This window comes from Saccopteryx leptura, chromosome 11, assembly GCF_036850995.1.
Source record: "Saccopteryx leptura isolate mSacLep1 chromosome 11, mSacLep1_pri_phased_curated, whole genome shotgun sequence".
NCBI lineage: Eukaryota > Metazoa > Chordata > Mammalia > Chiroptera > Emballonuridae > Saccopteryx > Saccopteryx leptura.
In genome coordinates, this window is record NC_089513.1 from 75736940 (window position 1) to 75760276 (window position 23337).

At 46.4% G+C, this 23337-nt stretch overlaps 2 protein-coding genes across 2 annotated transcripts in view; one reads left to right on the top strand and one right to left on the bottom strand.

The window, feature by feature from the left end:
- Positions 1 to 83: 83 nt before the first annotated feature.
- TRMT13 (tRNA methyltransferase 13 homolog) lies at positions 84 to 9948 on the bottom strand. The gene is made up of 11 exons (XM_066353627.1): positions 9726 to 9948; positions 7544 to 7590; positions 7387 to 7453; positions 6458 to 6520; positions 5827 to 5896; positions 5569 to 5675; positions 4893 to 5060; positions 2981 to 3053; positions 2558 to 2632; positions 575 to 1001; positions 84 to 293 (listed from the first exon to the last, which is right to left on the bottom strand). The coding sequence occupies exons 1-11, from the start codon at positions 9870 to 9872 to the stop codon at positions 104 to 106; spliced, it is 1434 nt and encodes a 477-aa protein (XP_066209724.1). The 5' UTR covers positions 9873 to 9948; the 3' UTR covers positions 84 to 103.
- Positions 9949 to 10129: 181 nt separating this feature from the next.
- SASS6 (SAS-6 centriolar assembly protein) overlaps positions 10130 to 23337 on the top strand; it is a 28016-nt gene continuing 14808 nt past the window's right edge. Inside the window, exons 1-7 of the mRNA XM_066353481.1 lie at positions 10130 to 10289; positions 16711 to 16771; positions 17964 to 18043; positions 18445 to 18549; positions 19586 to 19757; positions 20379 to 20444; positions 21225 to 21344. Coding sequence (XP_066209578.1) covers positions 10225 to 10289; positions 16711 to 16771; positions 17964 to 18043; positions 18445 to 18549; positions 19586 to 19757; positions 20379 to 20444; positions 21225 to 21344 — 669 coding nt within the window. The 5' untranslated portion in view covers positions 10130 to 10224. The remainder of the gene's footprint in view (positions 10290 to 16710; positions 16772 to 17963; positions 18044 to 18444; positions 18550 to 19585; positions 19758 to 20378; positions 20445 to 21224; positions 21345 to 23337) is intronic.

A 23337-nucleotide genomic window follows, 5' to 3' on the forward strand; every position in this document is an offset into this window, starting at 1 on the left:
ATCATCTGCTATTTAAATTCTATTTTCATGAGTATAAAAATACAATTTCAAAAGCCCTCCCCCCCATTTTTTAAGACAGGTGCTGTTCTGGGTCTCCGTTCCGTTAAGCGGTTGCCTCTGCTGGCTGTCCTGGCAGAGCAGTTAACAGCACGTTTTCCAAGGACACGGCGGGGTCCGTGTAGTACTGCAGTGCCGGCCGGAAGCCCTTCCGCCGCAGGTACTCGACGCGGCCCTGGTCAATCAGCCGCTTACAGAGATGCCCTAGCTGCTGCTTTTCTTCCACCGGGAGACACCTGAAGTCAAACACACACACGCACACACCAATGTTAAAATTCTGTCCAGGATTAGAATGGTCACTTGCACTTACTGAGAAGCCGTAGAGTGGCACGCTGTGTCCACGCTTCCAAGACCCCTTTGCTCTATGACCACAGTGAAAATGTGTGTGTTCTAACTTCCTCTAAAACCGGGTGGTAAACGCGACTCCCCCGGATAGATTTGGGTGGTATTCATCGGAGAAAAAAGTACAAGTGTTAATAAAGTACTTCCGCCCCATGCCGGGCATTCAGTCACGTACCCAGGCAGACTGTCAGCGTGGCCGTCAGTGGCTCCGTGTCCCCCGTTGTCATGGTCCTCACTGTTGTCACTCTGATCGCCTTGGCCCGTGGGGACACCGGAGGCGTCCACAGAAGAGTCCCGCATCCCACAAGTCGCCCAGCTGCTCATGCGCTGGAAATAGTGGAATTCCACTGCCCCGAGGCCGCGAGCCCGGAAGTAGTCTCTGCCCACGTAATGTCTCCAGTCACACCTGTGGTGACAACAGAGCGCGATGACAATGCCAGCCACGGGCGTCCACTTCCCCAGGACGTTGTTCCCACTTCCTTCCTGGGCCATCGTGTTCATTTCTTCGTCTGTTTTGTTTTTTATGCGTTTGGCTGAAGGTTCTTCGTTCCTTTCCTCACAACTGGCCCCGTACGTTTCAACCAAACATCGTAACGCGAGATCTGCAAACACAATCACGGGCCCCCAATGACATTTTTTAAATGAGTCTTTCCACATCAATGAAGAACTATGGATTGAAAAAACCCCAAACCAAAAAAACAAGAACCCTACTTAGCTTTCTACCCTTAAGAATTCTTTGCGGAATTACCAGCCTTGCTCAGAGGCCCTTTCCTCATTGTTGTCCCACTTTTCCACTAATGATGTCTGTTGCATAAAGTCTGCTCCCAATAAAATGCTCTGAAGCTTAAGCTCTACCATCTGCAACGACTTGCAGTCCAAACACCTGACTGACCCTCCTTTCTCCCACCCTGGCTGAGCGATGACGGGTACAGAAGAAAGGTATTCCCCCGCGATGACGGGTACAGAAGAAAGGTATTCCCCCGCGATGACGGGTACAGAAGAAAGGTATTCCCCCGCGATGGCGGGTACAGAAGAAAGGTATTCCCCCGCGATGGCGGGTACAGAAGAAAGGTATTCCCCCGCGATGGCGGGTACAGAAGAAAGGTATTCCTCCGCGATGGTGGGTACAGAAGAAAGGTATTCCCCCGCGATGGCGGGTACAGAAGAAAGGTATTCCCCCGCGATGACGGGTGCAGAAGAAAGGTATTCCCCCGCGATGACGGGTGCAGAAGAAAGGTATTCCCCCGCACTTAGCATCAGGGCAGTGTTCATGGCAAGAAAACTAAAGGAAGGGAGGAGGGGGAAAGGCCCCTGTGTAGGCTGACGTCAGCATCGGCCCTGGGAGGTGAGATGTCCCAGCGGACAGCGGGGAGCTGAGCTGGGAAGTGGGGTCAGACCAGAAGCCGGCCTCTCCCATTCTCCATTCGCTCAGCACCTGGTCGCCGAATCCCGTTCACGTGCCAGTCGTGGCGGATGTAACGGCTATTAACACGTGTCTGCTTCCAGGTGGACATACTCCGTATTACAGTGGGAATTTTATGGTACATTTACCCACCGAGCAAACAGATTTGATGACTGTAACTCCTTCCCACTGAAGACTGCTAGTCGTCTTCTAGTGGGAGAGGTCTCAGGGTCCTTTGCAAGCAGCGCCTCTAAAGAAACCAGTAGCTTTTGGGGTAAAACCATACAGTTTCCATAAATGACTCATTTACTTTCTGGTTGAAATAAAAACTGAAGAAGAGGAAGGTCCCACACGACGGAGCATCTCCACATAAAACCCTTGGTTCGTCCTCCTGCCACGTGGCCAGAGGAGTAGGAGAACCCGAGAGAGGCGGCACAGGGCCAGTGTGACCAGGGAGACGGCCACGTTGTGCACACCGTGACAAACTGACCGAGAGAGGCTCCCGAGACGGCGGGGCCGTGGGGAGCCAGGACCGGTGTGACAGGGAGACGGCCGCGTTGTGCACACCGTGACAAACTGACCGAGAGAGGCTCCCGAGACGGCGGGGCCGTGGGGAGCCAGGACCAGTGTGACAGGGAGACGGCCGCGTTGTGCACACCGTGACAAACTGACCGAGAGAGGCTCCCGAGACGGCGGGGCCGTGGGGAGCCAGGACCGGCGTGCTGACCCAGACAGACATCGTTGGCGTTTACGCACCTGTCGCCTCACCACACAGGTGCTTCCCGATCCCGACCACGGGCAGCTTTTCTCTGCTCAGCACAGGGATCTTGTCTGAAATAAACGGAAATGCGAACCAAGTGAGCTTCCTCCTGAGATAAGGCCTCACCCTGCCCCCCAAGACGGAGAACCAACTAGAATCTTTGAATCGTAGGGCTCAAAAGAGCCTCAAGCAATGAGTTCTCTCTCTGCAGCTCAGGAAGAAGAGGCTCGCGGAGGCAGCAGAGACTGGGAGCGAGAAGGAGCGAGAAGGAGCAGGTCTGGGCTGTTTGGGCCACGCCGTTCCCCCTGCGCTGAGTCGGGGCTCCCGTCCGTCTTTCCGGAAACCCTGTTCCGCGTGGCTGACCCTCTAGGCGGGAACTTCTGGGGTTTACGGTAGACGACGGAGCATTATGCACTTACTCAAACACAAGTGCTTAATATCAATCTGAAGTCTTTCAAACGCGGAATCTTTCTTTTTGTGTTTGCCATCTACCTGCACAAACAGAACATTATGATAACAATGGCTTTGTATGTTTGGTTTTTTTTTTAAAAAAAGCTTTATGAAAATAAAAAAAAATTCTGTTTTTGAAATTCAGAGCAGGTAACTTTCCATCTTATTTTTGTAGTCTTTAAAAGAAGAGGATTATCATTACCAAAAATTTAAGGTTGCATGTTCTTTGACGAAGAAATAGTATTGTCCATTTTTATAAGGCTTGAGAATTTTATAAGTTCTCATGTATACCTTAACTTTAACTTTATTCCTTTAACTCTAAATGTTCCCAATTCACTGATGAAAGGACCCAGGATCCCCAAGATCATCTGCCGGATCCTTTTCTTTGTCTGCCCCTAATAACACTGTTTTCGGCCCATTCCTCTGCTTACTCCCCGAGGGGGTCACAGCCAGTCCCACCTAGACCCGGGTGCCTATGACTTCCCCGTCTACCCAGTTGGTGGCCCGGCCTCTTGATGAGCACCAGACACTTAACACCCCCATCTGTGGCTTCGACTTCCCCGTCCACCCGGTCGGTGGATCGGTGGCCCGGCTTCTCGATGAGCACCAGACACCCACACCCCCGTCTGTGGCTTCGACTTCCCCGTCCACCCGGTCGGTGGATCGGTGGCCCGGCCTCTCGATGAGCACCAGACACCCACCCCCTGTCTGTGGCTTCCGACATCTGCACGTGTCTCACCTCTTCCCTTCTTCTCTGTCCCCTGGGCACAGCCCGAGCTCCGGTCCATTTATTATTGGATTACTGGATAATAATGGTCTTATAATTAATCTCCCTGCTTCAACTTTCAGACTCTGATCAGTTCCAATGGTGCTGTTTGAAAACCCTCTTTCCTTACTGCACCAGCTCTTATCCATCCTCCCGTCTCCTCCTAGCTGCCACTTCCTCCAGGAAGCCTTCTGTGACCCACATTAGGCTGAGGTTGGTGTTCTGGCTTCCTGCTCTGACAGCACCTGGGACTTACCATTGTCATAAGACACTTAGCATACTGAACCACGACACTGGTACGGCTGCCCCGCTCGGCCCGAGTGTCTTAAGGACAGGAACTGTGTCCCCAGCGCGCAGCAGGGTAGAGCTGGACTCCTTCCGTAGCAGAAGTGAAACCCTCCACAGCCGAGCCCTCCTGCCACTCAGAGCTGCTGACCCCACATGGCCCCATGTCCTCCCATCCTGCAGAGGTTTCCGTGTTTCTCTTTTGTTTTCGGTACTTGGGTCCCTCTGTTCTCGCTTCCTACAATGCCTCTCAGACCCTCTGTCTAGCAAACAGGAAGTCACCTTTCCAGACATACCTCAAGCATCACCTTTTCTGTGTAGCCAAATGCCATCTCCGCCCTTCCTTCTTTTGAATCCACACTGACCTCCCTTTCATATTTTAATACTTTTCTACAATCCTTTATTGCTTGGTCTGTCCTATAGATAAGTCCATTTCTATATATAAGTAACAGAGGTAAGGGCCCTGTCTTTTCTGACTTTACTACCCAACATCTAGCATGGTGCCTGGCAGTCTACTGACTAAATGTTTACTGAATGAAGAGTTAGGAAGTGGCAGAGGACCCAAGACTTTTAACTCTTAGCTTGAGCATGGCTCTTTCCACATATTTTCTTGTCTCTGTAAATAATTTTAAGAACTCAGATCAATGGACTATCAACATTTGGATTTAAAAATTTTATCTTCAGTCTAAGTCACCAACATAATTAGAATAAAAAGCTACAGTTAAACACACAAAAAATTTCATTTTCTTTAAGAGACATGTTTCTTTTTTTATAACAAAGTGTAAACAAACAGAGTTGGATTACTAATATACTGCAATGGTTTCACTTACCTTAAATCTCGTGGTCACCTTTTCTACTAGGATGAAGTGAACTTTTTCAGCATCTTTTAAGGCAATATCAACCCAATGAGATAATTTCCCCTTTCCTGCTCCAAACTCAACAAAGCATCTTCTTGGACCAAGTAACTTTAATTTTTCAATGTTACCTAAAATAGAAGCCTGCAAACTTCACGAGATTATTTTATAAACTAGAGCAAACACATTTCGGCTCAAACGGGGAAAAGAGCAGGGCGATTTCTACATGAGGCAGCGTGTTCACACTGAGAACTTGTGTTGCACTTTCAATTTTCTCTTTGCTTTGAAATAGTTCACACACAGTACTCAGAACCGTATCCATGCCAAAAATTGAGTATATGTGCATACATAATTGAATATATGTGCATACATAATTGAGTACATGTGCATACATAATTGAATATATGTGCATACATAATTGATATATGTGCATACACAATTGAGTATATGTGCATACATAATTGAGTATATGTGCATACATAATTGATATATGTGCATACATAATGTTTTTGGAAATGGAGAGATTCTGTGCCCTGAAAGGTCAACTACGTGAAAGCTCATTAGTAACTATATTTAGAAAGAATAGAAATGTTAGCTTTTGACAAACAGACAAAAGGCCGTTTTTAGTAGCGTTATTATGGCCTAAACATACCTGCTGCTTCAGGTGTTTGGTTGCAGAATCACCGTTCTTAGGGTCATTCAGGGCGTCATGCAATGCCGGATGGGACAGGATCCGATCTTTCAGTGCGGAGCTCAAACCTGTGGTGGACACGAGCGCATGAGCCTAGCAGCCGGTCCCGGAACTGAGGGCGCCGACCTCGGGGTCACACCCTGAACCGCACAGGTGTTGAGCCACCCCCCACCTCACTGTTCTTCAAAACCTCCAACTTGCACCTCTAGGCAGACCTACCTTCACTTGCTCTTTTCAACTTCTTAATTAAATTTTCCAATTGCTCTTCAGGGAGAGAAGAAATTGGAACCTACATACAAAAAAAAAACGAGGTGTGGGCTGATCACTAAGAATATCGATTCTATAGGAAAATGCATTCTAAATTAAAAAAAAAAAGAAATCAGTTTGTTCCAAACAAAAGTTGAAACACAGCTTACAATGTGGAGACAGTTTATAAATATAAGTAAATATTAAGGCCCTGGCTGGTTGGCTTAGTGGTAGAGCGTCAGCCTGGCGTGTAGAAGTCCAGAGTTTGATTCCTGGCTAGGGCACACAGGAGAAGCGCCCATCTGCTTCTCCACCCTTCCACCTCTCCTTTCTCTCTATCTCTCTCTTCCCCTCCCACAGCCAAGGCTCCATCGGAGCACTTGGCCCGGGCACTGAGGATGGCTCTGTGGCCTCCGCCTCAGTTGCTAGGATGGCTCCTGTTGCAATGAAACAACGCCCCAGATGGGCAGAACATCACCCCCTGGTGGGCGTGCCGGGTGGATCCCAGTTCGGCGCATGCAGGAGTCTGTCTGACTGCCTCCCCGCTTCTAACTTCAGAAAAATTCAAAAATAAATAAAAGTAAATATTAAGTCAAGTACTTACTAATTGTTCAGGTATTTCTGTTTCGTCTTTTAAGCCGGCATTGATGTCTTGAATAAAAAAGTCCTTAACGAAAACAAAACAAACCATAAAAAATACTGTTATTAATGTGAAGACCCCATGAGAATTAAGCGGAACAATTGATCCTTCCAGTCTTCCTGGGTCAGAGCCTCCCTTCCTCCCTTCATTCATTACATAACTATTGAGCACCACCTGTGGTGCAGAGAACAGAACGGGAGAAAATCTCTGTGTTTGTGGATCTTCTATTCTAGTGAGGTGGTTATGGGAACACTTGTGGTCTAAAGAAATTCCGTAGTAACTTTTATTCAAGTGTTTACAGTATGGACTGAGGACCATGCCAGTTTAGTTCATGGTGTTAAAGCAAAACTAGAGATGAGATACAGATATTACAGCAGGTTAGGTCTGATTTCTTCTACTTAAAAATATGAATTACAATAGATAATCATTCTCTTTGGGAAGCCTTTCTTGACCCCTTGGATTACATTGTAATTTTTATACTAAGTATGTGCTCTTACCATATGTGTACTACTTCCATTGGACTTACTAAATGATACTCACTATTTACAAGTTTACTTATCAGTTTCAAATAAGCTCCTTAAAGGCTGGGATCATATTTTATTGAAATACATTTAGCAGGCGCTCAGTAAATATTGTTGAGTATGTAAATTGTGAAATTATTCTTTGAACAACACTGTGTTTGCCTAAAGTTCTAGTATCTGAATGAGGACTCTTCAGTGGATTGTCAATGTGACACAGTGACCTTCACACACTCCGATGCAGTGACCCCATTCAAACCTTGTGAGAGGAGAGTCTTGTTAAACATTGTAAATATTCACATCTGCAATCTACTTAGTATATCCAACATTACACACCAGGCCTTCCCCATTCAGTTTTACTGATCAGTTACTTACAGGTTTCGGCTTTTCTCTTGAGTTACATTTTTTCAAATGCTTTGCAAGCTGATCTTCATATACTGTGCTACATTTAAAGAGAAAATTATTTCAATTCAGACTTGTAGCAATTGCTGTTTCCGGCACAGAAAACCCCTTAACATACCCTGTTACTTACTGTTTTGGATCTAAAGGACACAGGATTCTTTTCCGAGCATTTTCTTCCTAGGGAAAAAAAGGAGATATGTATTTGAATAAAATATCAAATTTATTGCTTACCAGTACTAGATGTGTCTTCAGTGTAACCCACAATTTATGCATTCCCAGAGCAAGGGAAGGGCACCTGAAAAGGCTATTAATAAACACTGGCACAAATAGGTCATAGAGTTTAACATGTGTCCAGTGTAGCTGGTGTATGTACATATGAGCAAATACTGCTTTGGACAAGGGTCTGTAGCTTCAAGTAGGTCTACACAGGAAGTTCTGAACTTATGATAGCACTGACTAAAATACGCACTATTATAGTAGGCACCACTAAGAAAAAAAATACTGCCAATTTAAATGAGGACATGTCATTGATTTCAAGATACATTCTGATTTCAGAGATGTTAAAACCAAGTGTCTTAGAAACAGTGAAATAAATACGTGTCATTTTAACAGTTTGCTGGGTGGCCAAATCCTACTGGCTTTACAACTTGTCAGGGGTGCAGAGTTCCATCCTGTTTGTTTCCGAATTACATGGATTTAACTGCATGCACTAGGGAGAATGAAAGGAAATGAATAGAGAAGGAGATTCTTCCCAACATTCACACGAATCTATATGTGACAGGGTAGCCTAGCGGTTAGAACCACAGGTCAGCCAGAGTGCAGACTTCAGCTCCATCAGCTCCTAACACTATGAACTTACCAGCTTTTAGCTTCACCCAAAACACGACAATATAACGTGAGCTAATAGTTTTAAGAAACCTGCTTAGCCCAGTGTCGGTCATATCCCTCTCCAGGACTATTGATCAGCTTGTAAGGACCTATATTCCTACTCTACTATTATCACCACCTGTTGTCACCTTCCAGCCATGTGGTTAAGGTAAAGCCTAAGGTCTCGTAACAGAGGGACAGCAAGGCCCTTCTCTTATCATAAATCTCATTCTTCAATCAAGGAATGTTTGCTGGTCTCCTCAAAACCAGCCAATACAACTGTGGATAGGAGCAGATGGAGGGACCCTGCGACAGGACTGTGCCATACTGGATACTGCCTAGGAGGGTAAATCTTGGGACTAACAAAGACAACGGAAACAATACTGGACATTCCGAAGGCATATATTCCATTTAATCCTTCTAAAACCTATTCAGCAGGGTCTTCTTCCACAAGCATTTCCCTCCTCTTCTTCTCATTTTTATTTTCCTATCATCTATGTCCTAAAGAAATAGACGCACATAAAAATATAGACAGTACAGTTACAGGTGTAACTGTACTAGCAAACAAAAGTGCATGGTATCTGTTTTCATTGTTTTTTTGTAAAAGGGAGAATTGATTCTTGACATGTTTTAAAAATCTTTCTTCCCCGTTAAGTAGATTGTCAGTTACAAAAGAATGTGGAGGGGGTGAGGGTTCCTAAGTGCAGCATGGGGAATATCGTCAATAGACTGTAATAACTATGTATGGGACCAGGCAGGTGCTAGAGCTATTACGGGGATCCCCTCAAAAGTTATATTCATGTCTAATCGCTGTCTTGTGTTCCTGAAACTAATACATCGTATGTCAACCGTAATGAAAAATAAATTTTAAAAACCCGCAAAACAAAAACTTGTCCCTTAGGGAGCTCTGGTGAGGAGTCCCCAACCTTGGGGTGAGCCCAGATGTCCCCATAGATTGTTGCTTTCAGGGACTGGAAATTTCCGGGGGATCCCTTTGTCAAGGATGTGATTGTCTAACCACTCACCATGCTGTATACCTGAAACTAATACAAAAATAACACTGAATGTCAACTGTAATAAAAAAATAGAAACAGAAAAGGGGTGGGGGATAGCGTTCCTTCCCCGTTCCAGCAAAGGAGGTATAACTTGCTTTCAAGTTATACTTTTCTTTTAAAAGTTCCTCTGCAGCGCCTGGACCAGAAGGGACGCTCGCTCACGAACCCTCGAGAACAGACACGGGGTCCGGGACCGCTGCTCGCCGGCAAAGAGCGGTAGTTGGGCGTAAAACTGGCACCGGGAGTCCTTCCGCAGCCTCGTCCCCGCGCCGGTGAACACAAAGACCGGAGCCCCCGGGGGCAGGAGCAGAAGTCGCCCCGAGACGGGCAGGTGCGGGGCCGGGACACTCATATATTTCCGACTCTCGGGAGGGCAGGGCGATACCACACCTCCGCGGCACCAGCGTGCTCGCCGCAGAACCTTCTCCCGGCTGCCGCCACCATCCTGCAGAAGCGCCTCTTCTTCGCCACATAGTAACCGCACCGACCCTCGGCCGGGGAGCCAGGCGGGTGCGGCGTCGGCGCAGAAGCCGCCATAGTTCAGGGCAAGCATAAAGCGCAGGGAGGGAGAGATAGCTGTCCGCTTCCCGCGAGGCCCCTGCCCTTAATAAAGATGGCCGCCTCAGGTCTCCGCCACGGAGGCGAATGCCCGGAACTACCTCTCCCGAGACGCCCTCCGCCGTCCAAAACCGGAAGGAGCTGACGGTGGCTGGCGAGGTTCAAACCTCCCCCCCCTCCCCTCCCCCCCGCCATCTACTTTTTTTTCCCCGCCCCTCAGCGGAAGTCGAGCGCCAAACTCAAACCTCGGCGGGAGCGGGACGCCGCTCGGGTCGGCACCGCGGCCCGGGCCGGGGGGACGCTGCGCACGGCGGCGGCGCGGCGGCCCAGCATGAGCCAGGTTCTGTTCCAGCAGCTCGTCCCGCTGCAGCTGAAGTGCAAAGACTGCGAGGAGAGGTGAGGCCCGCGATCCCCGCTGCCGGCCGGTGGCGGTTGGGGGCGGGCCGCGGGGGAAGATGGCGGCTCGCGCCGGTGGGCTGCGGCCGGGCCGCGGGGTGTCGGGCAGGCGCCCCGGGACGGGGAGGTGGCCCCCGCTGGGACGCGGGCCCTGTCGCCCCGAGCGGCCGTTGCCGGGGACGCGGAGGGCAGAGGGAAGAGGTGGGGCGCTGCCCGGGCTGGAGTTCCTGCGGGGCTATTGACGTTTTCTATTATTATTGTTTCTGTTTGAGAATTAAGTGTGATGGGGTGACGTTGGCCCATGAGAACACAGAGGTTTCAGGTAGAAACACCCGGGGGACCACCAGAACTCGCATGCATTCATTTATCCCCCCAGCAAATGTCACCGGCGTGCAGAACGCGTGGGGAAGGCGGCCCGTGGCCCGGTGCGGGGGGCAGGCGCGTGGGGTGGGGAAAGAAGGTCCGTCCCGCAGCTTTCACGGGGGAGGCGGCGCGGAAGCGGGGAGATGGGTCCCGGGGTCCGGAGGCGGCGATTTTGTCACCGTCCCTGCACTCGTGGGTGTCTCTCAGCTTCTCAGCTGTCAGACGGAGACGGCGTGCCTGCCCACGGGGTGATCACGGCGGCCAGGTGCGGCCACGTGGCGTGGGGAAGGAGGACGTGGGTGTGTCGAGTGGTGTGCCACGAGTGTGTCGTTCAATCAGGTCCGGAGTCAGTCGGCACCATAAGCAGCGGCTGCAGGTGCAGGTCTGTGAGTTTATTTCAGTTGTCATTCTTACCTTGCTGCCGGTTGTTTTTGTTTTTTGGTTTTTTGTTAAACTTAATGTCTCTGTGTCCATCTTTAATTTGATGATGAAAGTCCCTGTCTCCAGGAGTTGTTACGAATGTGAAATGAGTTAAAACATGTTAAAGTGCTTAGAACCGGGCCTAGAGCCTGGTAATGTGGGTATTGGACGTTTCAGTTGGGGCTTATCCGAACTGATGAGCCGTAGGGAAAAGTGCGCATTGGACTTGGAAGACTTACTGTGAAAAAGGGGAATGTAAGATATCTCCATTTTTATGTTGATTATATAGGTTAAGATGATAGTACTTGGGGTATATTGGGTTAAATAAAATGTTACTGAAGTTGATTTACCTTTTTTCTTATTTTCCTTTTTTAATGTGGCTTCCTGAAAATTTAAAATTACATACGTGTCTCGTATGTGTGGTCCCCGTTCTTTCTCTGTTGGACACGGAACCATTCTAGAATGATTACAGAAAATGAAGTTTGGGGGTGTAACTTATGATTCCAGCAATTAAACATAGCTCTTCTCCATCTCATTACATTGTTAAAAGAAAGAAATTTAACTTCCACGGCTGGAACTTTTTTGTAAAAAGGGTTAATTCCACCATTTTTTGGGTTTTATACCAAAAAAAACAAACAAAACCATAAAACAAAACCGCTGAACTATCTAGCAGCACCAGGTGGAAAGGCCTCCTGGCGTTGGTGAGTTTTTATACGTCTAGGGGAGAGGAGACAGGTCTAAGCTGTTTTAAAAGGATTGACTGGCGCTAGATGGAGGGGTGGGAGAGGGGGAAACGGGCTAGTTTCAGGCTGGGTGCAGCCATGTCCTGGTCCCCAGTTGTCCTCTCCTGCGGATGAGCTGTGGGGAGCCGGTGGGGAGTCGCGTGTAGACCTGAAGCTGGGGGCTCCTGAGGACGCCCAGTAAGCCCACAGTTCCAGCAGACCCACGGGAATGTGAGCAGTCCTGTGTCCGCTCCTCCCTTGCTAACTCTGCCTTCTCTCTCGCTCTCTGGCTGCTGTCACTTAATTTAGAACATCTCAGAATTTTTTTTTTGGTCAACATTATCATCACAGTTATCTTCTTAAGACACAGTTTCACCCCTTTCACTTCTGTTTAGAGAGCTTTTCTCTCTCCTGTAGCAGGGTCAGTAAACTAGAGACGGCGGGCCCGGGCTCACTGCCTATGTGAATGCCGTTTGTGCTCCAACAGGAATTGTCTGGGTTTTCGCCACGAGGGCAGATGTAATTGTGACAGAGACCTATGGTCTGCAAGCCGAAAATATTTACAGTCTGCCCTTTACAGAAAAAGTTCGCTGACGCCTGGACTATAGGAAAAACCATGCAGACTCTTCCATTTAGTATGGAAGGCCAGTTCAGCTCAACAAATTTATGAATGGCTATGAGGTACCATTTATGAATGGCTATGAGGAACTGTCCTAGGTGCTAAGACTAGGAAGCTTCCTTCCTCCTCACCCCACCCTCAACACCACCACCAAGAACACTCAGTTTTCATTCTTGTCCTGCAGAAACTCACCCTCATGGGGACAAAAGGTTTCCCTGGAGAGGCAGCATAGGCTGGTCAGGATTCTGGCTCTGGAACCAGATTGGGTTTAAATCCCAATTCTGCCACTCATCAACTGTTTGGTTTTGTACAGGTTTTTTGGTTTTGTTTGTTTTTCTACTTAATATCCTTTGTGCCTGTCTTGACATTGATGATAAAAGTACCTGCTTCATGTCTTGTTATGAATATGAAATGAGTTACTACATGTTAAAGTGCTTAGAACAGTGCCTGGAGCATAGAAAGCATTCACTAAATATTAGCTTTTATTGAAGTGTGACTAATGCATGACGTTGATAAATGTACTGAAGTCACAGAGTAGAAGACGATTCAGTTGGAAATTGGTGTTGCTCAGAGAACTCTGTCTGAAGGAAAGGGATGAGAAATTTGAAGCCCAGGATTTGACACGAACCTGCTTTTCCATTGCTGTGTCCTGAACTCCTCTCCGCCATAGGGACCAGTCACACTTAGACAGCTAGTTCCCCCCAAATGCACCTGTTCTCTCAGTTCCGCCCCCCCAGTCCTGCTCTTCCTCCACCCCCACTACTTCCTTCACAGCTTCCAAGGTCTGTTTAAAACTCTCTCCACATAAGGACCTGTGCAAAGTTGCCTAAGTTGAAACTAATTGACCTTATTCATTTAATAGATCACATGGGGTACGCGTAAAATCTGAGTTCTGATAGGGCTGTGCAGTGTGACCTTAACCGGGCTTGTGAGCGCACAGTGAGCTGTTCCTTTGTAATAAGGCAGACACAGTCTTCACGTGCCTGACGAGATTATTGGTAGGTGAGGTGACTTATGTACAGGGCCTGGCAGGTACCCAGGAGTGCAGGTGCTCGGTGAGTGTTAGTGACTCTTCCCTTCCCTCCGTGGAAGCCCTAAAATACAGTCAGAAGCAAATCTGGGGCACAGTCATGTACCTCTGATCTCAATTTGAGGACATGGACTGTGTTTGTTTCTGTTTGTATCCCTAGCACCCAGCACAATACCTGGCTTGGAGCAGTTTGCGTTTGTTTGAATGGAGAGTTTAAGGTCACGGCTTCTAGGTGGCAGAGGTGGGCTGAAATCAGGTCTGCTACTGCCAGATTTAACCTGCTGGTAAGATGTTATGTAGATTTATGCGTTGTTCAGAATGTGACATTTATATTGAGAAATAGCATTTTTATTGATTTGTTTTATATTGGTCCTATGACATTAACCATTAGAATAAAGAAAATAAGATTTCTGATTTCAGATAGTATATCCTCTGAAAGCTCAGATTTCCTATAAAATATTTCTGGGCTGGGGGGCACTGAAGTAAACACAGGGAACAGGGTTAGTCTGTGGGCCTTTCCTTCTTTTTTCTCCCAACATCAAATGCATATAAGCATTTGGAATATATGCAACAAAATCATTAATATGATTGGAAAACTGTCATAGTAATATAACTTCCAGCATTATGTAAAGAAAACTTTATTAGATGGATACTCTTTGAATGTTTTTGACAAATTTATCAAGTATGGCAAGACTTTTAAAACAAGTCACCCACCAGGGTCACTCACCGCGGCAGTCTGTCCCAGGTCAGACTTCAGAAGGCGGGAACCCCACGCGGCAGGAGGGCGGGAGGGGCCTCACGGACCTGATTCCACCCAGTTAGCTTACAGATTCGGAAATTGAACGGTTTCTTTCCTCCCAGAAGCACTTATTTTTTTTTTTTTAATTTATTCATTTTAGAGAGGAGAGAGAGAGAAGGGGGGAGGAGCAGGAAGCATCAACTCCCATATGTGCCTTGACCAGGCAAGTGCAGGGTTTCGAACCGGCAACCTCAGCATTCCAGGTCGACTCTTTATCCACTGCGCCTCCAGGTCAGGCCAAAAGCACTTATTTTAAGTAGACTTGGAGTAGGAATCTGATGTGTTTTGCATATATTGCTCTAGATACTAGAGAAAATAGAAACAAAACATTCTGTTGTTTTAAAGATAATTCTTCCTATTTTGTGGTGGCCACCAGCACTGCACAAGTTATGGTGACCTCGTTGTATGAACTGAGATTTAGCATCCAATCATATAGCCAATAAGAAATTTAAGTAAAACAACATGTTTTAAACCAGTGTAAAATTTTAAGTCAGAGCATAAAAAAATTCATATAGTTGAATCTAGCCTTGGTTCACCAAGGCTACCAGGTTTTTCCATCAGCACTCAGTATATCTATACCTTTTAAAAATTCTGTAGCAAGTAAGTTGTGGTAGAATGTGAGACAGGTTTAAAGCAAATCTTTAAGCCCTGGCAGGGTAGTTCAGTTTGTTAGCGTCATCATGCTATGTCAAGGTCATGGCTTTGGACCTGGGCAAGGCCCATACAGGAATCAACCAATGAATGCATAATGAAGGAAGCAGCAAAATTGATGGTCCTCCCTCCCTCCCTTCTTTCCTTCCTCTTTTTCTCTCTCAAATCAATAAAAAAATAAAACACACCTTTAGAAGAATAAATTAAGATGGGACAAATTCTGTTAGCTTTCTTTCCCTTTCCATTGTTGCTTAATTCTAGCAGAATCGTCTGAGATCCACTTATGTAGAGGTTTTCCACCAGTTTTCCCCTTCACTTCCTACTTACTTAAACATGTTTGTTGGGTTTGATTAGTGTTGTGAGCACCTTTATTTGTATGCAGCTTCATGTATGCAATCTGCCTTCTCCAGGGTGCAGCATCGGCTGTGGGAAGCTATGGCTTCTTCCTGTGGGCTGAGAGTCCCTCCAGGATGGGACGGGTGGTGGTGACTAGGTGACAGTACTTTTATAGACTTACTGCATGGAGTGTATTGAGTGATGTACTTTGTGGATCTGAAACTCTTTGTGTGCATAAGGGAGTGGGGGTATGTTATTGACTCAGCATTCCAGTATTTTAATATTACTTCACTGTAGGGCCAGGGGCCGCCATCATCATGGCCATGCACATGCAGGTTCACATAGAATTCGGACAGATGATAAACACTGAAGCCAAAAAATGGTGGGCCATTCCTTTATTAAAGTCTCGCACTGGCCGAGCACACACACAGGAAAAGACCTCTTCCGTCTCATTCAGGGCTCCCAAAACCCTGACACATTTTCTGGTTCCACAACCAGGAGAATCTTCTCCAGTTCCTCCTAGAATCAGAGGCCTCCCACAAGCCTCAGTAGGGTTCCCAAAGCCCCTCAGCTCTGGTTCCCCATCTGCACACCTTCTTTCTCTCTCTCTCTGCACAAAACTTGCTTCTTCTTCAGCACTGCATTTTCTTTGCTCCTTCTCTGCAAAACTACCTGCGCCCACAAAGACCCCTCCAGCAAACATTAGCAAAACAATGGCCCCTCCCAAGCAGGGAAGTAATTTTCAATTTCACAGATCACATATCACATATACAGCGCTGCCCAGCCCCCAATGCAAACTATAAGCAAGCAAGCATAAAAATCACATTTTACAAACTTATTTGACCAACATTCACAATTTCAGTTTTTCAAATGGGATCTCTCAAATCATTTGATGATTTGAATTGGTAATTTTTTTTTTAATGTGAAAAGTTACTAAATTGATGGTTTGTCTTTCAATAGATGCTGTTTTAGAATCAGGGTGGTTAGGTTATATATCAGGCTTGCAGGAGGCATTCCTCATAGTTTCACTCTCTTAATCCTCACACTGACTCCTTTTACAGGAGAGAAAAATTCAGCCTCAGGTTAAAGACCTGATTACCACTTCCTAGTGGGAGGATGAGGACTTTGGCTTCAAATCGAGTTCCCTTTCCCAGCATGCCCTAGGGGAGGAGCATCTGCGGGAGCTGGCGGTTTCCCAGCATGCCCTAGGGGAGGAGCCCCGGGGAGCTGGCGCTTTCCCAGCATGCCCTAGGGGAGGAGCCCCGGGGAGCTGGCGCTTTCCCAGCATGCCCTAGGGGAGGAGCACCTGTGGGAGCTGGCGCTTTCCCAGCATGCCCTAGGGGAGGAGCACCTGTGGGAGCTGGCGCTTTCCCAGCATGCCCTAGGGGAGGAGCTCGGGAAGCTCGGGCAGGTGATACAAGCGATAGTGATAACTGTTGCCTGTGTCTGTGAGTGACGGTGGGGCTTGTCTTTTCACACAGGAGAGTAAGCGTTCGAGTGAGCATTGAGCTGCAATCAGTTTCTAATCCAGTTCACAGAAAGGTTGGTATTCATTTTACTAAAAAAATATAATTTCTATTATAGATAAGTATTTTCTTTAGGAATGTGGTATCTGTTTTTACATACATTTTGCTTTTGTAACTTGCAGACCTGGAGTGGTAGAATCTGCTAAGGTAGCAACTGAGAGATTACAGTAGCGCATAGTTAAAGCACGCAAGAAGGGCCTTAGGTTTGCCAGGCACTTAGGAGGCTGGAGTGTGCGACTGCCCTGCGGAGCCCGCGTTTCGTGCTGTGCGCGTGAGAGCGGAGTGAACTACCTGTCTGCGGGAGATAGTTGTGAACCTTTTACTGCACCTTTGAAGAGAGGCATTCAGAGCGTCGTCCTGGATGGTCTTCCGAAGTGCGAGTTATTAACGGACAGGACACGGGAGGCCGGGCAGGAGATTATGTTTTTTCTGCCGTGGCTTCCCTAAACACTGAAGGACCTGGTGGTGTCAGGAGCAGCAGCAGCTTTTATAGCACGTTGGGGCGGTTCTGGGAGCATTTCAATAGCAGTTGCTTTAAGAACAGGGCGTTCAGGGCAGCAAATACCAGATGGCTCGTTTAGGGAGGAGATGATACATGTTACTTCCTACGTGCTGTCCTGTGCCTGCCGTGTACCTCTTCATATTTAGCTCTGTTCATACGTGCTTCAGGGTTTTTAGGACCCCTAACGGTTCCTCAGCCACACGTCGCTTTGATTCCAGTAGAACCTCGTTCTTATTTACTACCCTTCACCCCGGGTTGCCCTGCCCATTTCCCTTACAGGGATGTTCCCTGAAGTACGGCATTCCTGTGGCCTGTCCTGGCTGCTCTAGCTGCTGCATGAACGGCCACACTGTAAACTTTGTCTGGAAAAAGATCTTTGAGGAAGGTATTGACCTCCTTGGAAACTGAAAACATACAGGGCTCCATGCCACGGCCATCTGGAGTAGGAGCCCATGGGCCCTGCGAAGGGACCCTGGCAGCCTGTCACCTGACAGCCGCCCTCTGCCCGAGGGACAGATGCCCCTTTTTTTAGGGTGGTTGATTGTCATTTCTGCTGATGTATTTGCCACTTGGAGAGGCCTCAGTCTGCAGATAAGTGGAGGGCCCGCGGCCCCTGAAGGGTACTGCTGGCATGGGCTGGGTGACTACGCTTGTCACTGTGAAAGTGCCATCTAATAAACACATTCAAAAGTAACCTTTCTTTCAGGATTTAGTTATCCGCCTGACTGATGATGCTGACCCATTTTTCCTCTATAACCTTGTTATATCTGAGGAAGATTTTCAGAGGTAACTATTTTTTTGGCCTTATATTTAATCTAGGAATAAGCAACTTTTAATTTTTATGAATATATTGGTACTATTCTTTTTGAAACACATACCTATTAGGAACATTTAGGTATTTTGGGAATGCTGAACTATTTATATATAATTATTCAGGATATTTTTGAAAATAGATATTTTATAGATTATTAGAGATATGCTCAAAATAATAGCCCAGAAATTTGGATCTTTAGCTAAATTTATTGAACTTTTCCCTCCCATTGAATAAATTATATAAAAAGTCAAAATTCCCTAGTTTACTTCTCAATTATAGGTGTTCAGTAAATAAAAAATAAATTTTTAGGGTATTAATTATAATTAGAGTAATTAAAAATATTTTAAAAATACATTTCCTGTTTTCTCTGTAGTTTAAAATTCCAGCAAGGTCTTCTGGTAGATTTTTTGGCTTTCCCGCAGAAATTTATCGACCTCCTCCAGCAGTGCACGCAGGAGCATGCCAAAGAAGTCCCCAGGTAGGTCGCCTGAGAGCGCCACGCCAGCCCCTGCTCTCGGGACACAGGCTTCTCTGTGAGACAGGCGCTGGCACAGTGCTTCCTATGTAGTGCAAGTGTCCCCATCTATTTTAAAAACTGGGATTCCAGAGCTCCACTGAACCTTAAATTAATTTAATCTCATGATTAAAATCAGAAATTTTTACCCTTAGTTTTCATAAAGCTATTAAAATTATCTGAAATATTTAATAGCATCAAGTATGTATTTTTTTCTAATTTTTTTATTTGTTGATTTTAGAGAGACAGAGAAGGGGGAGAGAAAGAAAAAAAACATGGATATGTTGTTCTACTTATTTGGTGACTCTTGTGTGTGCCCTGACTGGGGATCGAACCTGCAACCTTGGCACATTGGGACAACACCAACCGACAGAGCTGCCTGGCTAGTTAGGATAATGAACTTGGAAAAAGCAAAAAATAAGTTTTTGTATGTGTGTATTGATATTCATGAGATGCTAATGCCTCATCCTTTCTTTTCCAAGTTCACCACTGCAAACTTCAAGTGAGGGCTGATGACTGAATAGCGTATGTCATTAGGGTCTACAGAATTACGCTTTTCTGAGTCTGTTCTAATTAGGTATAATTATTCTATAGAGAATTTGCCCTCATCAATTAGAGTGAATTGATTCCTCTGAAAATTCATATGGGAAAGGATAAATGCTTATAATCTTTTAAATTGTCAGCTTTCAGTGTAAGGAGTTGTGACTCCAGTTATTTTGACGGTTTCATTGAGTTTTTGGTTCTTTAGTTTTTTGCTTTCTCTCATCTGTCTCTTTGTGAACTCAAGGACATTTATTCTTGACATTTGTCAGTCTTTTTTCTTGTCTGATTTATACATTTTACTATTTACACCAGTTTACCCATTTTCCCGTTGGGAGTCCTTACATGTTGGCCCTTGGGGTTCCAGGGTGCCTTTTTTCCTGCTCCTTCCAATCACTGATGCCCATGGGACTATAGCTCCCGGTTCGGTGGGTTCTAATGTGACACTTTCTCCCCGAAGGTTCTTGCTGCAGTTGGTTTCTCCAGCAGCTCTTCTGGACAGCTCTCCTGCCCTTCTGAACGTGGTAGAAACAAACCCTTTCAAGCATCTCACACACCTCTCCCTAAAACTTTTACCTGGAAATGATGTGGAAATAAAGAAGTTTCTAGCAGGCTGTTTGAAATGCAGCAAGGTAAGGTTTAAATTTGTTATTCTTTTAAAATAACTACCAAATAACTGATAAGTCACTGAAGAGCTATACTGCTTTCAGTTTTGGTGTTCTGAGTAAAGATTTTCAGTAAGTTTTTATAACATGTAATGAGTTTATTCTATTTTTTGCTCAAGGTATAAGGATAGAACTGTACCAGGAATTGAGAATCTTAGATCCCAGGGTTTTTACCGATTTTCTGTGATCTTGGGCAGGTTTCTTAAACTCTTGGTGTCATGGTTTCATCAGCATACAGACACGTGCAGAAATACCTAGCCTATCTTAAATGAAATGAATCTATGACAGTGTCTTGACAATCACAGCGTTCTCTGTCCCTTTCTGAGGCGGGTGGGTGGCAGCAGGAAACGACACTGGGATGCCTCCTCAGTGTTCAGGAAGCCGCCCGGGCCCAGTGTTCCAGGTCCGTGCACCCCAGCCTGAGTGGTACGTAGATCTTCTCAGCACGGAGATTCTGACTCGGGCCGTCGGGTGGGGTCTCCGGGGCTGCGTTCCTAACAGCAGCGTGCGCTGACATTACACTTCGCTGCAGTGTGAGTAGTACAGGCGATTACATTGTAAGCTACATCATCTTATTTTTATAAACAGGAAGAGAAATTATCATTGGCTCAATCACTAGAGGAGGTTACCAGGCAACTGAATTTCACACAGAAGGTAACTCAGACTTCCTGGATCTCTGTGTCACCCAAACGTTGGCCCTGCGTGGCCGACTCCCATCCTGGCTGCTGTGTATGTTTTCTCAAAGCTTGCTGCCGCAGAATTCCCTCTCTGCCACCCTTCCTCCACCTGTGACTTACTGCAGCCCATGCTTGCTTTTTGGTATTTTTCCACCCCCACATGTTTGTTATCCCCGTCACTTGACACGTTCCCTCCAGGTCTTCACTGAGTAACATCGCGTGTGTAACTCACACGTCCGTCTCTGTTCTCTGTTCTCTGTTCGCCTTGTCCCTCTTGTCTAAAGTGGCCTTGCAGTTCCGACCTGTAAATCTTTCCCTCCCTCCCTTCTGTGTATTTAGAATGAATTCCTCTGATAGCTTTATCATTTCAGTCGTAGCCACCACCTTTTTGCTCCTGGTTCCTGAAACTGATGATGCAGGGTCCTGCACGACAGGGCCCATCTGGGGAGCCTGTGCTGCTGGGCATTGTGTCTGTAAATGGCCCGGTGCTCTATTCCTTGAACCAGAGCAGAGGATTGGGCCGAGAGCCAGGGTGAGCTGACGGGCTGATGGCACTGAGCCTGGCTGTGCACCACTGTGGGCCCGACATGGCTCCTGTTCTAACTTTGAAAGACTTCCTGACACTCAGAAAATCTTTGAGTCTGTCCTAAGAGCTATAATTCCATTTTCTTTAATACCCTTGTAAATATTGCCGTGTTCTAACCTAATAACCTGTGCAGGAGACTTAATATATATTCTCTATTGAACTCTGATACAGACATTGTCAGAAAAAACCCAGGAGTTGGAGAAGTTACGGACTGAGTGGGCCTCCCACACTGCAGCGCTGTCCAGTAAGCACTCGCAGGAGCTGACCAGCGAGCGGGAGAAGGCCCTGCAGGTAGGGTACCAGGAGACACTGGGGCGTCCTTTGTCGTGGCTCTCCGCCACCTGGCTAATTGTGACGGTGGCACGTGCTGCAGAGGCTCAGACGCTGCAGCAGTCTATTAAAATCAAGTTTCTTTCAAAGTCTTACTGCTCAGATCATCTGTAAATATTTGAGGATTTTACAGACTTCATATTTATAAATATATACAAGTATTGGCTTATATTAATAAAGTTTCAAATGCATGTTATATAATTATTGATAAGTGTACACACATTGGGTTTTGTCCTGTGCTAATGAGATCCTAGCTGATATATTGGCTGTAATTTTTTTACTCTAACAGGGCGTCACAGAAATCGTTCTTTAGCCGTCCAGGTGTTACTTTCTAGTGGCTGCAGCGTGTTCACTGTTTGGATACAGCAAGAAGTTACTAACCGCTTACCCAACTGTGGACATTGAAATGCTTCAGAATTTTGGTTATTGCAAATAATCCTGTAGTGACCATGTTGTTCCTGGAAGTGGGGTGCGGTATACCGTGTAAAATACCAATGGACATTACGGCCTCAGAGTGCCGGAGGGTTGTGCATTCCTTACTGCAGTTTCTAAGAGGGCGTGCATCCTGCATCCGTCCTTCTAGGCTTTCAAACCGGCCGCTCGGTTCTCCTCCTGCTGATAGGTACTCTGTGGGGCAGGGATTGAAAACGTTCGTGTGTATTAGAGTCATCTGAGATAGAGTAGAAAGTGTCAGTGTTGTGATTCTGGCCCTCACCCGTTCTTTTACACAGTATGTAATTCCAGGACTGCAGTGAGCGCTGGGGTAGAAGCAGGCGCTGCCGCCTGTGTGCCCGCTTGCACGCGTAGGCTGCCCCAGTCTGCGCCTTGGCTGGCCTCTGTTCGCCCTGGACGCTCCATGGGCCTTCTCGGGCTGCTCTTGGGTTCTCTGTGCACGCCCTCCCGCTTTTTCTGGTTCCCTCCTCCTCTTCTCGGTTTTCCAGATGTGAGGGAATTCTGAAGTCCTCTCCTACACTTGTGGGAGGAAGCTCTCAGTGGCTCCAACTTTCCTGGAATGCAGTCTTGACTCATTCATTCATTCATTTCAAGCACAAGTTGATTTGTTAAGTCACAGAGGTAGAAGGAGCAAGCCAGCCAGGCGCTGAGTGGGAGGCGGCGCAGGCAGCTTGTGCCAAGCTTGTCTTTGTGTGTGTTCTTTGACCTGTAATTGGTCATTAGGAAATAATCTGGTTTGGATGTGTCCGTATACAATAATTCGAGTAGTTTTATTTGTAACTGTGACAACATGGAATTCCATGTCGGTGTCCGCAGTTGGGCAGGTATGAATGAATGAAGGTACAGCCAGGGGTGGAGTACTGGGCAGCTACTAACAGGTTTGCAGAGGGTTTTAATGACTTGAGAGTGCGTATGGCAAGGGAATAAAAGGTATGATTACATTGTATAAGTAGTTTGGTTTTAATTACTAAACTTAAATATGTTTACTGCGTATGTGTGGGTGACGTTAATTTGAATACATGAACCTCTGGAAAGGAATAGTCCTAAATCTTCAGAGTTGACCCCCTGGCTGAGATTATCGGTTTTTTGTGCTTTCTTTCTTTGTGCCTTTAAGGGCATGCATAACTTTCATCATCAGAGAATTATACTTTATTTTTAAAGTATTTATTAAAAACTATTTAGGGTTTGGTAGCGTGCTTCAACAGCAATCACCTAGACGTGGTAATGGTAAGGTTCAAGCAGGCCTTGGAGAGCCCACGTGCAGATGTTATTTTTGGTAAAATGTAACTGCTTGAATGTACCACTGAACTAGTGCACAACCCCTTGCTGACTTTGCAAGTTTATTTGGGGCTTTTTCATATAAAACACAGATACTTGTAAAAAAACGAACAAACAGGAGCAATATAACTGTTTAAAGCAAGTACTGGAAGTTCCAGAAGTTCCTCTGTATCCTCTCGTTTTTTGTGAGTGCTTTACATATTGAGTCATATCATTGTTAGCA